This window comes from Echiichthys vipera (assembly GCF_963691815.1).
Source record: "Echiichthys vipera genome assembly, chromosome: 1".
Taxonomy (NCBI): Eukaryota; Metazoa; Chordata; class Actinopteri; order Perciformes; family Trachinidae; genus Echiichthys; species Echiichthys vipera.
Genome location: NC_139826.1, coordinates 19,553,558 through 19,570,454, shown reverse-complemented (window position 1 = coordinate 19,570,454; position 16,897 = coordinate 19,553,558). Strand labels below are relative to the sequence as shown.

The following is a 16,897-nucleotide window of genomic DNA, read 5'->3' as shown; positions in this document are numbered from 1 at the left end:
ACAGGACACACGTGCAGGATATAAAGTTGTAAGTTGAATTAACCGTTTACATGTAACTATCCTTAAACAGTGAATACTGAAGCTCAGTGATGGTTTGTTCGGGCGAGAAGCAGCTCCAGTGTCAGGAACACGCTGTCTGTGTCTGTATCTGTCTGTGTCTGTATCTGTCTGTGTGTGTATGTGTGTGTGTGGATATGGGGCTAGTTGCCGTTAGCTGCAGAGCATGTTTGAGCATTAGAGCTTGTCAGGATCTGTCACACAGACCTCAACAGATCTGAAAAATAAAAATGACTTGCCTTAGATTTTAACTAATCAATCTCTTGTTGAAAATGTTTGTTCGATCGTATCGCATTGGGCTCAGAGCTGCAATTGATATAAAAAGACCAAAAAGATAACATTTATACCTGGAACATGATACATAATATATCTGCGGGGGATTTAGATGCATTAGCCCCTCTCTGGGGAAACAAACTGCCTGATGCCCTGTCTGTTTCTATTTCCCCAGGCCTCATTACTTTACGTGTGTATGAGTTATTCTTCTCCAGTCTTACCCATGTAGTTTATCACTGTTGAGTGAAATCAATACTTTATTCGTCCTGGGGAAGGGGAAATTCTTTTTTTTCACTCTGTTATGTTATTCATTTCACCCACACACATGCACAAACAGGACCTGTACACATGCAATTAATGGAGAGATGCCAATGGATCACGCCCTGGGCAGTTGGGGGTTCGGTACCTTGCTCAACAGCACCTCGGCAGTGTCCAGGAGATTCAATTCAATTCAATTTTATTTACTGTGCCAAATCACAACAAAAGTTATCTCAGGGCACTGTACAGAGTAGGTAAAGACCACACTATAACGTATTTATGATTTACATAGACCCAACAATTCCCCCGTTGAGTGCGGTGGCAACCAAAACCTTCCCTATTACAGGCAGGAACGAACAGACCCAGCTCTATGGAGGACGGACATCTGTCTTGACCGGTTGGGGAGGAAAAAAAGGAGAGAAAGGACAGACAGACACTTCTAATGAATGAATGAGATGAACTGGCACCTCTCCAGACACCAGTCTACACTCCATTCTTGTTCCACACAGGGACTCGAACTGGCGACCCTACGGTTCCCAGCCAAGTCCCCTATGGACTGAGCTTCTGCCGCCCCTACACTTTTGTTCAGTTAATTAGTTATTTGAACACTTATTAACACACTCCTGTTTTTTAATATTTTCAACATAGCCAGCACATCACTGTCTAGGGATAGCACAGGGCCGCCTGTTAGTGCTTCAAAGTAACAAGTTTATTGACTCGTTGTGTTCCCTCCCTGTGGCCCTGACTCCTCTTCTCCATCCCCTCTCTTCAGGCCTGTGCAGCAGAAACACCTGCTGCAGCGATGTCTGCCATCTACTCAGGTATCCATCTGAAACTGAAGAGTCCTCAGACGCCATGGGAGGACAAGTTAAAGCTGGCACGTTTTGCCTGGATCTCCTCGCAGTGCCTGCTACCCAACAAGGAACAGGTAACAGCTAAAGTTGTGTTACAGGATTGTGTCTTCATATGATGACAATGATCATGTTTGCAGTGTGAGAAGGTCCCACTGTAGTTTTTCTTCTCAGGTGAATGAGTTTGATTTTATGATCTAAATCAAGAATGTATTAGCCTATCTATGAAGACCAATACTGTCGCCAGGATTGTTGATTATTTAATTAACATTTTCTGTAGATATTGTGTCTCCTGTTACTTTTACTGTTACTTTTCTTTCTAGATAAACCCTTTTTAAAAAACATAAATTTAGCACAGTATTGCGTTAGTGTTTTAGGATGTTTTTTAGAGGTACTTCACAGACTTGAGTTTGGATCAGCACCAATTGAGCGTTCTTTGTTAATTTGACTAGTTTATGAATTAATCTACCATTTCAAGATTGTCTATTTAAACGGATATAAAAGTAGCATAAATAGGTCTATCTTTTAAGTCTGTCTTGACCCTTTCCCACTGTAGGTGCTGTTGGACTGGTGCACCCACGCTCTGACAGGCCGCTACAGTCAGAAGGTTGAGTTCTCTGAGAAAGTCCTGGAAGGACTGTGGTGTTACCTTGACGATCTGCTTCACAGTCGGAAGCTCCGCTCTCTTCTCAAGCAGGGCAAGACCATCAGCCTGAGGCTCAACATGGCACAGGTGAGCGATCAAGAACGCAGCCACACATCTAGAGTGGTGTTAGCAATGCAAACACTCTGAAGTTTTAAATTGATATATGAAGCTTTCACTGAGACCTCTTTTCTCTGTTCGCCTCCAGCTGCTGCTTGATCGTCTCCAGGAGTGTGCACGTGTCGGCTCTAAGTCTGCGCTGTGTGTGTCCACCATCCTAAGTGTGTGTCAGGGCCTTCTCTCTTCTCCTGCGCTCTCATCTGTCTTCACCACCAAGTATGAACTCATCGTCGATCTCCTGGCCAAGCTATGCTCTCTGGCCTGCCGTGACCTACAACAGCCGGTGCTCACACAACCCCTTATAACTGAGTCTGTCGCATGTCAAGATGAGGGGGTGACCGAGTGTCTTCAAACTCAGCCAACTAGCAATTTGGACACTTCCCAGATTGAAAGTCCTCCAGATCAGCCAGAGTTAGATGCTAATAAATCCTCTCCCAAGCCAAAGGAAAACCTCCATGGAGCTAATTTGTTTGAGGTGTTGATTCAGGTGCTGTCGTGTTATTTGTCAGTTCAGCGACAGCAAGCCAATCCTAACAGAGTCTTTACTATGGTAACCAACCAGCTGATCCACCCTTTAGTACTGCTCAAACACCTACTGACCTCCGGGGAGTTCACACCCTCTCACACACATCTGCGCCTCCATCAACAGCTGTCCAGAGAGATCCGCGTCAAGGTAGACTCCATCCTTCAGTTAGCGCTCTTCCCCTCTGAGCACCTGACGTCCTACAAGGAGGAGCTCTTTCCATCTAAAGAGGATTCTGGGAAACGTGGTCATGGAGGGGCAAAGGGCCCCTTGAAGCCAGTCACTGCCATTCTTTCCAAACTGAGTGCGCCGGGCTACTGCGAGCCGACCCTTCACTACTCTGTCAAGTCCAACTCATTGTCTCTGCTGTTTAAGTTCTTTGTGGAAAGCTATGGAAAAGGGAGAGGAGAAAGCGAGGAAGCGCACAGGATGCTGTGTTTCTATTTCCTCACCAAATTGGTTCCGGCCCTGGACGTATGTCTGGATGGATTCTCACCTGCCCAAGCAGACCAGGCAGTCTCTGTGTCCCCTGGGGAGAAGTCTCCCCCGGCCTCCCTCTGTTCCCCAGAGAGCTGGAGCCTGGCTCTGCTGGCTGTGGAGTCCCTGCTGAACCAGGCTCTGACAGCTGATATTTACAATGTAGCAGCAGACCGGATCAGACATGGAGAGGTCCAACTCAAATTTTACAGAGCTTTAGGACAAATGCTCTTCAACCAGGCCCAGCCAAGGTAAAAAAAAATACCCCTTGATGTATTTTTCATTGTCAGTTCAATTATTATTTTTTTAAACATTCAGAACATTTGAAGTGTAACCTTTTTTCTTCATCATACATCCTTACTTTAGCATCCCAGCGTGGTACCGCTGTTTAAAGGTGCTGTTGAGTCTCAACCATCTGATTCTTGACCCGGACCTGGACCAGCTGTCATCTTCAGCCTGGGTTAACTCTGAATGCATGGAAGCACGGGTGCAACGGGCCAGAAAGGTAATGATTTAAATCCTAAATTACATTGTGTATATAAAAAAAAATCTCACTAGAATTAAATACTTGCAGATGCAGATTAGTTTTGACTGAGATAAAATGTTTGTTTGCCAACAGCTCATGGTGTGCAGTCTCCTCCAAACATACACTAAGCTCCGTCAGCTGCCTCGCCTCTTCTCTGAGCTCCTGTCTGTGATCTGTCAGCCGGCGCTGGACGACCTCCGACCTCCTCTGCTGTCTGAGGGTGTCTCCGCTACCCTCAGGACTTGTCTCCTGGACACTCCGTCTTCCCAGGGCCTTGAGATCTGCTCATTAGTGTTGGAGAGCATCAGGAAATGTATACTACCCGACCTGGTGAAGGAGGAGAAGATGGAGGTCGATGGGGGAGGAGATGATGGAGAGAAAGAAGAAATGAAGGTTGACCAAGAGAGAGAAGATGGATCTCAGAAGCTGTTCTCTCTCAGCCAGCTGCTTCATATAGTTTTGTTTAGTCTGAAGACTCTAGACAATACCTCTCCTCTTCCCACAGTCAGGCAGTCACAGGGTTTGATGGAGGAGATGCAACAGGTCATCAAGGAGTTACTGCATCTGCTAACAGAAAAAAAGGCTGTAAAAACAAACATACGTCCAGTTCATAGGACCCAGAGGAAAGGCAAAAAGAATTTGGACCAAAAAGAGTCAGAGAAGGACTGGGAGTCTAAAATGTCAGCACTGTGGGAACAAAGGACCCACGAGGCCGCGCTCCTCCTCAGATACACCTGGGTGGAAGTCGACACACTCTTTAATATCCACTGCAGCAAATATGCATCTCTTGGCTCGGCCCATGCAGCAGCTGCAAGTGAGACTGAAGACCATGCTCCAGTCCTAGCCCAGATAGAAAGTCTCCTATCTGGTGAGGTTGTTCCGGCACGTCTACAGCAATCCCGCAGCCCCACAAGCTCTATGCTGCTCAAACTCCTCACTCTGCAACAGGCAAAGAAAGTTCTGTTAGATACCTCCTCGCTTACTGAACCCGGCACGGCAGCACTGCTAAACAGGGCAGCCCGGTTCATTATAGCTAAGTCAGAGTTGGAGGCGACTCCGGATGGAGAGCAGATATGGGACGGGCAGATGGCGAACGTGAACGCTAATTCTTACTGTGTAGCCCAATGGTATCATGTCGTATCCAATTTACCGCTGATTGCTCCATACTTGAGCGGAGAAGATGCGGGCTGCGTGGCAGACGTACTCGTCACTTCACTCCTCAGACGGACCGATGGAGGAAAGGACCTGCTGCCCGGGTGCCTGACTGTCTCTGTCATATCTTCACAACTTCTCCAGAGCTCCGTTCTCGCCGAGTTGCCTTTACTGTTCTCTGCCACAGTTTTTTCCATCACACAAAGGATCGTCAGCGTCCTCAAGGCAGCTCACATACCCAACGTTTGTCCTGCGCTCCTGAAGTTTCAGGAGAAAGGAACAGGGGATGCCAGTCAGTCTCCTCTGTCCACACTTGTGAAAAAAGAGACCATAGTTGAAGATATATTGGCATCCTCAAAGACTGGAGACATGTCTGTATTGCTGACTGACACGCAAAGCAATGAGCTGGTAGGCTTACTCCAGGTCTTTACAAATCTAAACCCAGATGGGATGACCTCTGAGGATCTCTCCTCCATTTTTCTCCTCCTCTTCTTCATGCTCACCTCCACCTCCAGTCAGTCGGACCAGACGGCCACGGATCCTCGTGAATGTGGAGACGACACTCTGCTCCTGGTGAAGCTGCTCCGGACTCTGACTCGTCTCGTGGAGGGTAGAAACTTTCCAAGTGTTTTGAAGCTCATCCACGGTGGTACTCTGCTGCAAGCTTCTGTGTCCTCTCTTCTCGGGCGTAGCAACAACGGAGAATTTCGAGCCACCAGCAGCTCTGATAGACTGGATTTAATCAAAGCAGCGCAGGGCTTCATCAGGTCCTTGGTCCAGTTGATCATAATCAGAAACAGCAGCGTTCGACTCAACCTAGACCAATTCGCCTCCTATCTTACCAGCAAGGAAATGGCAAACATGCACAGTTCGGCGCCTAGTTCAGCGGCCACGTCTGTTAAAGCAGATCCAGCGGCGTCTATTTTGTCTGTTCATCTCCTGCTGGCATCACTGACCTCCTTCTCTCAGACAGTGACCTCTAACCTGGGGAGGAGTAAACCGATGGATCAAACGTTGACTCAGATGCTGGCGAGAACGACCGCTTCAATGGGCCCAGCCGTTGAGTCCGTCCTAAAGCATCAAACTGTCAGTCAGCCAGTCAGCCAACCAGCCAGCGTCCTCGGTCAAGCCTTTGTGGTGGAAGTAGTTACCGTCATGCTGCAGAGCGAACTTTCCTCGCTGTCAGTGGAGGATGAGAGCAAGCAGAATGACAGCCAGCTCGCCCCGAGTCACATGACCCTCTATCAGGGCTTCTGCCAGCAGATCCTCAAAGAAATAAGTTGCGCTCACAGGCCGTTGGACTTCCTCGTTTCCTCTCTCCATTTCCTGTCTGCTTTCTACAAAGCGGTGGAGAAGATGAGAGGAGAGAGGGAGAAGGAGTTGGACGAGCTGTACGTGCAGATACTGCAGAATGTGCACAGACTGCTGACAGGTACATGGGACCCTATGAAGAACAAACATGTCATTCACCAGTGTAGTCAGTCGGTGTTTTTCCTTTGTTAATCATCTCTGCATATTTCATATGTTGACATGAGTTTAATTTAGTTTATTCCACACCAGCTGTTCTGTGTAATAATTGTTTGTGTTGAAAAAGTGAGGAGACATTTCACAAAAGAAAGAAATTCAAACAAAAGTCAAATCACATGGCATGTTTTGTTTATACATGGGGTGTACAAAACATTAGAAATATCTCTCATTATAATGCAGTCCAGTGCATCTTCACCATGAACCGCAACCTCAGTATTACACTCGTAGTTATTAATGCATCCCTCATAGTGTCAATCAAAACTGTATCCTATACACTTATTTGTTGATTTGACTGGATGGAGTCTTATATTTCCACATCATTAGCCTGAATGTGACACTTTCACTTTTCTTTCTCAGCTTCTTGGCTGTCTCTGGAGGATGTTTGTGAGCTGGAGCCAGCTGTGCAGGAGCTGCTGTGCCACCTGCTGGAGAAAAGCACCGCGGGTCGCTTCAACCTTCTGCTGCTGATGATCAGAGAGGGACTGGACACTGGCAAGCTGTGGGCAGGAAACTACAAGGTGAGGATCGATTCTGACGACTGATGTTTGAATATCACAGAAACCGTTTAACTTAAAGTCGAGTGTACTTTTTCATGATGTTAGTGTTTTGAAATGGAATGCTCTTTTACTCGATAAGGGGAAGATTCGATTTTCCCCCCGTAATGAATAATATTTGCTATGACATTAAATATTTAACAAATGAACTGTTTTCTCACCCTCCCTCCTCCTTCACTCTTCCCCAGGAGGTGTTATCTGCAGTAATCATCATTAAACTGCTGCCCTGTTGTCAGTTACCAGAGCCCTGCTCTAAAGCTCTGTGGCTCATTGCACCACAGATTATATCTGCTATGCTGGTGAGAACAACACACACACACACACACACACACAAAGTAATTTGCCGCAGTCACACATGAAAGCTTGCTTCAGTGGGCACACACACACACACACACACATTTTACTTACAGAAAGACATGCACACATACGTGCACTTGCATGTTTGGGTCAATCCATCCATTTGTTATTGACAATAAACTACATGCTGCATGTCTAAAATGTTTGTGTTGAAGATTGACTCGATGGTGCACTAGATGGGTGGAAGTATTCAATAGTGCTGCTGAAATGAACGTCATTACATTTTTAACATCTCCGCACCGGGGACAACTTTTTCGTTATCCTCCCTTCCATTTGTCCGTCCCGTTCTTGTGAACGCGATATATCAGGAACATCTGTAGGGGATGTCTTCAAATGAGGCACAAAGGTCAAGATCACAGTGACCTCACAAAACTATTTTTTGTCCATAACTTAAGAATACCTGTGCTTAATTTGACAACATTTCACAGAAATGTCTAATAGGATAAAATGATATCGCTGTGGCATTTTATATCCAAAAGGTCAAAGGTCAACTTCACTGTGACATCATAATGTTTCTGTTCATTATTAAAACGCCATAACTCAGGAACAGAAAGGGAGACATTTGGTCTGACACTTGAATGGTAATATTAGTTTTGGAACTCTATAAAAGTGAAGAAAAATACAAAAAAAATACACTAAATACTTCCTTAAGTCTTCAACACATATATCCTGTAAGTCAGGACAGTTTGGATGTAAACTGACACTCGACTGGTTGGCGGAGGCAGGCAACTGCAGGGAGTTAATTCTTGTCATAATCAACGTGTTTTACAGTATGGTCTTTAGCCTTACATCAGTAATAATTATAGTGATGGTGTTCTGGAGGTACATGTGGCAACCGTCTGAGTGGCTCAGCAGCCAAACGACAATCACAGTCCGTCTGCTGACTTCACTTACAGTGCGTGTTCACTGTAATTTCCACTGAGCTTGCTTTGGTCAAAGTCATTTCCATCAGGCCTGTTGGGTGGAGCAGACAGACACCACAGCAATCTTCTTAACCATACTGTGTACACACACACACACACACACACACACACACACACACACACACACACACACACACACACACACACACACACACACACACACACACACACAGAGCAGTATAGTAAAGTATGCCCATATGTTTCATCTGTCTGATTTGTCATTTCTATAATTCTTTCACGCTCTTCTCTTTCTATGGCGTGAGAGAAGGCCTACTTAAAAGTCTTAAATCACCTTAAAGTAATGCCTGTAAATTAATGATGTCTAGTCCTATTTTCCTGTGTGTCTATGTCATAATTGTCTGAATATGTTTCTTTCTCTGTCTGTTTGTGTTACAGTTCTTAGTCAAATCGTCCTCTCAGGACGTCTCTCTGGCTCTTCCCTTCACTGTTCCTACGGTGATGTCAATGACATCGGTGCTGCGCCAGGGGGAGGGGCTCATCACCAACCCTCATCACGTAACCTTGGTCCTCGGAGCGCTCCAGTCGGTGCCCCTCAACCACTTGACCCCACCCGTCTATCATTCGGCGTTCCTGGCTGTTCATGAGGCGCTCTTCGCCATCATCCAGTGTCATCCTCAGGTATGACGAGGGTCATGGAAGGGAGGGAGTGAATGGGTGAGGGAACTAGATTGGAGATGAATGACAAAAGGACAAAGTAATTTATTTGTGTGGCAATAATATTAAATGTTTTAGGTGTAGTAGCAGAATGTGTCAAAGTCTCCTATCTCGTGAGACTGTATCTGCAGTATAAACACACCATGTGTCCATACACATGGTAACCAACAATTCTAGACCAAATGTGTGAATGTGAGCCAAAAAAAAGGACAGACCGTCAAAGGGTTTGAATTTCTTATCCAACTGTTGAGTCAACTTTATGTAGCTCGTGGTGCTATTGAATTAGCTGGGAGCTTTTTTACTGTTACGTCAAACCCACTTTCAGGTAGGCATGGGTGATATGGCCAAGTACTTTATCCTAATATACACTGGAGATTATATATGTATATATGTATGTCGTCATCAAGATATGGAAAGACCTGTATTACGATAGAGGATTTTGACCATATGACCCAGGATCTTAAGATATAGCATGTTTTCTGGTAATTGAATAAATAAGTAGTCTATATGAAATAACCACATGGTAAAGTCTATTTTAAATACTTCTTTGTGAATTCAATAAAAAAAGTAATGAAAAGTACTGATTATTTTCTCTTTTTTAAACTTTAGTGCAAAATGATCATAATGTACAAAGTTCAGAATGTAAAGCTTTTGTCCAAAAGACGTAAATATTAGCTTAATGCAGTTCGCTGCTGGTTTTCCTACATCGCAAAATAGACAATATAAAAAATTATATGCAATCGACATTTATAGATGTATCAGTCCATCAATCAAAGATAATGCAGTAAAACACTATTCCTTGTAGCAAAGATAGAAATTTAATAATATTTATTGAGTTCAAAGTTTGATTGGAATTCATTGGATAGTTTTAATTGTTTTCATATAACGTAATATTCATCAAAAGTATCTTAAAAAGGAAGTTATACATATTGTAATGTCTTTAAAACAAGCTCTGACCCCACTGTGCCCAGGTCATTATATCTCAGAGCTGCTGGTTTGAATCCCCGATATAGAGAAATTACAGTATGTACTCTGCTGCTGAGCTACAGGATGCCACAGAGGAATGTCACTGTTGAAGAAAGGATATTGCAGCTCACCAGAGTCATGCTGTAGCAGCACCAAAACCTCAAAACCTCCAAATTCTCAGCTTTTACTGGAAGCGCTCATATTGCACCCAAAGTGTCACACAAAGAGGAGCATTTTCCTTCTAGAGAGACATTTTAACTAGAAATGTGAAACTTTTAAATGGGAGTCCACATTCCAGCCCACACACAGCCTTTTGTTTGGTTTACACGCTGCGTTCATGTTATATGGCGTTAACGTGACGATATTACGCAAAGCACTGACATAATGCGACTGAAACTTGGGCTTCTGCTTTGAATCAAACACGGCAAGAATCAGTTAACTGATATCAGATGTTTGTAGGGACAACAGACAGCGGTGAAGAAGAGGAAGGAGGGAGGTAAAACTGAGAGTGGAAGCAAGAAAGGAAATGAGAGAACATGTATGGGGGAACATGTGAGAATAAAAACAATAAGGGAAGAAGCAGCAGGCGGAGAGAAAAACCAAAGAGTAAGATGTGACTTTGAATGCGATGCACGAGGGACGTTTCAGTAGAAAAGAGGGGAGTGAGCTGGGGAAAGGAGGTGTGATAGGACAGAGGAGAGGCGAGGTAGAGGAGCTGGCATGCAGCAGTGGTGGTTGGCATGAAGCTGGTTTAAGTCGATGGAAACCATTACTGAGCTCCAATTAGAGCCGGTGACATCATCTCTCTCTCTTCAGCCTTGAATAGAGAACAGACGGAGAGGTGTGGACAGAAATGCAAATGTAGCTTTTGTGAAAATCCAACTCTTTTCTCTTTTTTATACTGTAGCTTTACGGCTGCTCTGTTATGACTCAAGTAGTGAAAATGACGTGCCAGACGGATGTTGCAGGACAGTTTGTTTCTCTGTTCAGATTCCAGCATCCTCATTTACCTTTTTTCTTCTATGAATCTATAAAACTTTTTCCATCTATGTATATTCTGTGTTACAAAGTTGTTTTTCCCCCCCGTCCGTACATTACCATTACATTAAGAAGAAATATTCTGCGTGTGTTGTTGCAGCTTTTTCTTTATGAACGATTTAAATGTAACTAACATTTAAAGTCCTGAGGGAGTTAACCACTGCAGAGCTAAAGTAGACTTGTGAAAGTCGACATAGTAAGAGCTGTGTGAATGCCGTCATATACTGTGAAGTCAGTTGGACATCCTCAAGAATAAATGTGCTGCCACTTTTATATAACTGAATATCTCTTTACGAGCATCCAAACGTGTGCAACATAGGTTCTATTTTGGCCAAAATCTGTTGCTTTTCTGGTTCATTCAGCTGGTCTTTTTATCTTTGAAGCCTTATTATAATATATTTTTCCCGTAATTAATGCCTTCATCTCTGAACCGTTTTTAATATTTCTTGTTCCTTTCTCTCTTTTTTGCTGTCGTTTTTTGCTCATATCCTTTGGTTTGTAGTCTTTAACGTGAAGTTTCATGTCCTCACACAGACTCCCATCAAAACCCCCATCCCTTGGCCAGCTTTGTTCTAGATTCTTTGTTCGTTTTTCCCATTTTTCAGATAGGTTCTTAATCTCCTTTATGTTGTTGGGACGATTACCAGTGTCACTTTCATTATTATGTATCTTTCCAACAGTTATGAATTGTTCTTGAGTAATAGCAAGTAATCAGTTCTCAGATGACCAAAAATGTCATTATGACAATGTTTTACTGTATGAATATATCTTATGACCGTATACATCTTGTGCATCCAGGTGATTTTGAATGCAGCTCCGTCATTCTTAAACGCGTTCTATCGTCTGGTGGCGTCCATCATGCAGGAGGGGCGGCAGAGAGGAGACGGCGACACAGGTAACGCACATGGACTATGACACAAAGACTTGTTATATTGCCATGAATACATGTGGAGAAATACATACTGGTTTTTGGAGAGAAACGCTCTAATTGCATCTGTGCAAATGATTGTTTGATTTACTTGGAAAAGCAGCTGATTGAGAGTTTTCTCTCACATTAAGTGCATTCAAACTTGAGGATACTACCCAAAAAGTGCAAGAATCGTGCGAAAACGTAAAATACATCTTAACATCAACCTCTGCTTTTCTTAATGTCCAGATGGGGACGTGTATCTCCAGTGTGCCAGATTGATAGAGCGGATGTACTCTCACATCGCTGCTACAGCTGAGAGCTTCACCACGCTGTCGGCCTTCATGGTGGCTCAGTACGTCACAGAGCTGCAGAAGGTATACACACACACACACACACACACACACACACACACACACACACACACACACACACACACACACACACACACACACACACACACACACACACACACACGCACACACACGTATACGTATGAATGAGGCAGCAGGATCTCAGCTGATCTTTTGATCCAGCCCATTTTGTCCGGTGGACCGCATAGAGCTGGAAAAATTCAGCCGAGCAGAGTGGCGGAGACGCTGACTCTCAGGGATGGGCAGTGTTTGCAGCTTGTGAATGTTCACAAATCTTAGTGAACTGGTCCAGGATTACCTTAACTCCATGTGCGGGAATGATCTTTAGGCCGGATGTTCCCACGGTGCAGTGAGTCATGTCTGGTCTTTGAGCGCAGCTCCTCTCTGCCACTAGACTGTATTTAACATGACGCCGGCCTGACTCAGCAGTTTCCAGCAGAGTTACACATTGAGAGGAAGACATGAATGTGCCCATCCAGACAGAGAGACAGACAGACAGACAGAGGGAAAGAAGTAGAGAGTTGGGTGAGTGAGTGAGGTGTTTGGGATCCCTTGGGCTCTGTGTGAGTCATCTAATAATCCTAAAATTGGATTTCTATTGTGCTCTTAATGGGACTTTTCAAAGAGATGGAGCTCTTTGTAAGTCAGAGGTAATTTAGCCGTCCCTGTGTTAGAACTGAACTGAACTGCACTGTCTGTGCAGCAGCCAGGTGTTATTAGACCAAAGTGGAGCTGCATTTAGAAAACCCTTTTCTTATGCTGCTGGAGTTTGTGAATCTGTTTTTGTTGCTATTCTGTTGAAAACCCTATTAAAAGAGAACTCCACTAACAATTAGAATTGCACTGCTATAGAAGTGTCAGACTCATGATAGACAGTTTAAAGACAACGGGGTCAGAATCGATTAACCACAAGCAGAGATATTTTCATTTGTATTCCATGCTTTTATCTTTCTTGTTCAAATTACCCTCACTGTAGCCTTGAGCTGCTGGCCTCAGGCAGAGATGGTCTGGTAAACCTCACTTCTAACTCCATAAGATTTATATTTTTTCATTTTCAAACTTCAGCTTAGAGTTGTTCCGATAAAGATACTAGTATCGGAAATGCCAGCGATACTGCTGAAAATGCTGTTATTGACGAGTATGCAAGTCAGTGCACCGCTCTGATACCACGTAATTTAGCCACGAAAAAAGTCGACTTAAAGGTAGTTTAATTATGTTCTCTTTCCGTTATGACTCACTGTCAAACTGTATTTGTTCATGTTTTACAAAAGGTTTATCATGATCCAGGCCATACACAATGATAGCACTATTATCACATCCATACAGGGTTAGCAGTATACATCTGTTAAAAAATAATAATGCATATATCATTTTAACTAAAAATCCCCCTCAGCAGTCCTGATGAAAAGATTAGTTGTGGGATGGAACCAGCAAATAAGAAGCAGTGTAATACGAGTACAGACTTACAGTTCACAACTAAGGTAGTGGAGTTAAACTACAGAGGATTTCATGCACAGTTCAACCAAAATGTACCACGTGTACAGTTTAGCAAAGCAACTTAAGTGTAATAATAAGAGCAAAAATGTATGGAACACACACACACACACACACCCACACACACACACACACACACACACACACACACACACACACACACACACACACACACACGACAGTTTGGGCATGGTCTTATCTAATCCTTTAACAGGTACAGTCACCAACACAGAGCAGCTGTCATCTTTTGTAATGATGCATGGTAAACCTCTGAGGACGGTGGTTCAGCCAACTGTACATGTCCTCAGGTCATGGATGTGTGGCACCTGTGGGGGTATCAAGTAACAGGGATGAATAACCAGACACTGTTTTTTTCTTTGTGTGCGTGTGTTTTGTGTATGTGTGGTATGAAGTGTGGACATTTTCAGATCTGAACCTCGAAGTGACACAAGAAGAGTAAATGATAACTATTAAGTGAATATGACATCTACAGTGCAGAAGGCTGAAAATAGGCTTATGGACCATTTCTTTATAACCAACCCTCCACTCCATTCGCCCCGTTGAATATTTGATGTTTCTGTTAGGAGGAGTAATTTATTGATCATCATGAGGGTTGGGTAACAAACCCAGAACCTTTAACACTCCATGCAGCAACGCTCCCTGCAATATAATATAATATAATTTAATGGCAAGCTAAAAAATAGTTGGTTACACTTTTGCTGACTCACACGCGTTCTCTTTGCCGTGGTGACATATTGACAGGCTGGAGGTTGTAGAGTCAGGGAGAGGAGAGGGAGTTATTTTGTATAAAAAGTTCTAAATAATTATTTAAATGTTCTAAGTGAATAGGATAAAAAGGTTCAGACTTATTCTTACAACTGACATTACATTTTTGATATTACAGAGAGAAAGTACCAAAAAAAGGTGCTGAATGCCAAGTACCGATGCTGCCATCTGTTTAAATGTGAACGGTGTCCAACCCTTATCATCAGTGCTGTCCTTTTGTAGCCCTGCTCTTAACATTAACATTTTGCCAGCATAGACCGTGTTGTCTGTCCTCTGATGCCTCTGAAACTGAGACTTAAATGAATATTCAACTATTGTGTCTTGAGAGTTGAGCCTGAGGTTGAATGTAGATGTAAAGCATCATGATGCCAATAGTCGACTAAGAGAAAGACCTGATCTTGTTAAAAATCTCATTTGCCTTATTTTAAATACTACTACTTTTCTGCTCTTCTCCTCTTTCATAACTGCCCTCTAATTTGCTCCTCCAGGTGACTCTGAGGCCAGACGTTAAGCTGCATCTAACAGAGGGGATCTATCGGATACTGGACCTGTGTATGGAACAGGATATCAAGTTTCTGATGGCCGGACTGCAGATGGGAGTCAGAGAGGTGTTCAATGAGCTGTACAGCAGCTACACTCACTACCACAAAGCCCAGAGGCAAGGAGAGGACAAGTACACTGTTTGAACCGTCACAACAAGCTCTCTCAACCTTCAGATTTTAATTTATGGAATTAGAATAAACATTCTTACCTTTGAAAGACTGTTTATACATAATTTCTCCTTTTGAATGGGATATCAAACATAATGGCTTGTGGATACCATGAAATGTACACAGAGCGTAAAGTTTTAAGTTGATTATATTTGTAGAGCATGTCTAAAAACAACAGGTGTTAACCAAAGTGCTGCACAGTGGTCGACACGGCTGTCAATGAGAAAGTACATTTGTTTTTTTTCTCCTCAGACATCAGGGTATCACTCTAAATTCTGTACATAAAGAATATACAGACACTCAGCAACACAGCTGCATGCCACAATCAAAGCTTGTTTTGATGATGATGATGATGAATATTCAAATAGATCAAGCCAAAAATAGTAAAGAGGGGGGCAGCCAAAATGACCTAATAACTTGCACTGCCTGATATATGGTAAGTGGTTAAAGATCCCTATGTTCCCTAATGTCTGACCTAGACTATACTGACTCGTAAAGAGAAGCCTGAAACCTGCAGCGTAGAGCGGACTGTCAGTACAGAGTGAAAACACATTCTCTCACTTAGCTGTGTGAGCGGATAGGGGTGACAAGCTAAAAAAAAAATAATAAGATGCTAACTACACTTCATTTCTGATACGTTTGCAAGTTGCTGATTTTGGTGCACAACAGACTCCTCATCTGATCAAGAGCCGGCTGCTCGGCCATAGAACATGTCTGAACCCTGCCTGAGACTCAAACTTGTGTGGCTCCGATGTTTCTCGGCATCTTGATAGGCACTGCTCTTATATAATATATAAGATATAGTAGCAGCAGTGGTGGGCGGGGCCAGATCCAGAATTTCTCAAGAAAGGAGAAAGCTTAGATTTGCTTCCAGCCTCTTTTCAGTTTTTTTGTTGTTTTTTCTTTTACTTTTATCTGGAAAAACTGTTAAACAAAATGAATCCTTGCAGAGTTTGTTTTTACATACAGTAAGTGTCTAAAGGGGGACTTTAATATTTGTTGTCTGCAAACATAAAGCTATGTACTGGTGGTTCACTTTGGTTACACCATTACACCCTGTAGCTTAAACATCCAGGGGGGCCGTAGCTGTCCTCGGAGCCCCCTGTGGGAGGACCTGCACATGCTGATGGAGTCCACACAGGAAGTCAGCACTGTCTTTAAAGAAGTGGTTCCTCGTCACTGAAACGCTGACAAATGAAGTGTAAAATGTTTTTTATAATCTAATTTGAAAGGGTTTTCAGTGTGATATGATTATCATTTAATTGCTGAAGAAAACGTGAATATGAGTTGTACTTTACTTTATTACTTTTCTATAATGCTGTTCACTGTTTTTTTGTTTTTTACCAAAACTTAATGGCAGATAATATTAAATATAATGCTGTCTCAAGCCTGTTGGTGTCATTTTGTGCACAGTATTGTCAGGTTTTTAATGCATGTATAGTTTGGGTGCATTTTTGCATTTGTATTTGATTTAGTACAGTAGAAGACAGGAACTGTAAAGGGAAATTAGAGAGGACAAAGCCGGGGACGTTACAGGTATGTGGTATCCGTGTTTAGACTGTCAGTTCAGTATTATTTTTTTGCTGGAGTATTTCTAATATAGAGGCAGACAAAAAAAAAAACAGATTAACTGTGCTTTTATAGACACAAATTGAGAAATATATAATGCAGGCATGTCTGTGTTGCTGTAAAATAAATAAAGGAAA

The 16,897-nt window shown here is 43.1% G+C and overlaps 1 protein-coding gene across 1 annotated transcript; it reads left to right on the top strand.

The window, feature by feature from the left end:
• Positions 1-1,390: 1,390 nt before the first annotated feature.
• On the top strand, positions 1,391-16,192 carry urb2 (URB2 ribosome biogenesis homolog; the record flags this gene model as incomplete). The annotated part of the gene is made up of 11 exons (XM_083911509.1): positions 1,391-1,516; positions 1,996-2,172; positions 2,291-3,453; positions 3,569-3,707; positions 3,822-6,312; positions 6,765-6,925; positions 7,150-7,260; positions 8,638-8,880; positions 11,719-11,815; positions 12,077-12,204; positions 14,970-16,192. 11 exons carry the CDS (start codon positions 1,391-1,393, stop codon positions 15,165-15,167), a joined length of 5,034 nt encoding a protein of 1,677 aa, XP_083767635.1. The 3' UTR covers positions 15,168-16,192.
• Positions 16,193-16,897: the final 705 nt, after the last annotated feature.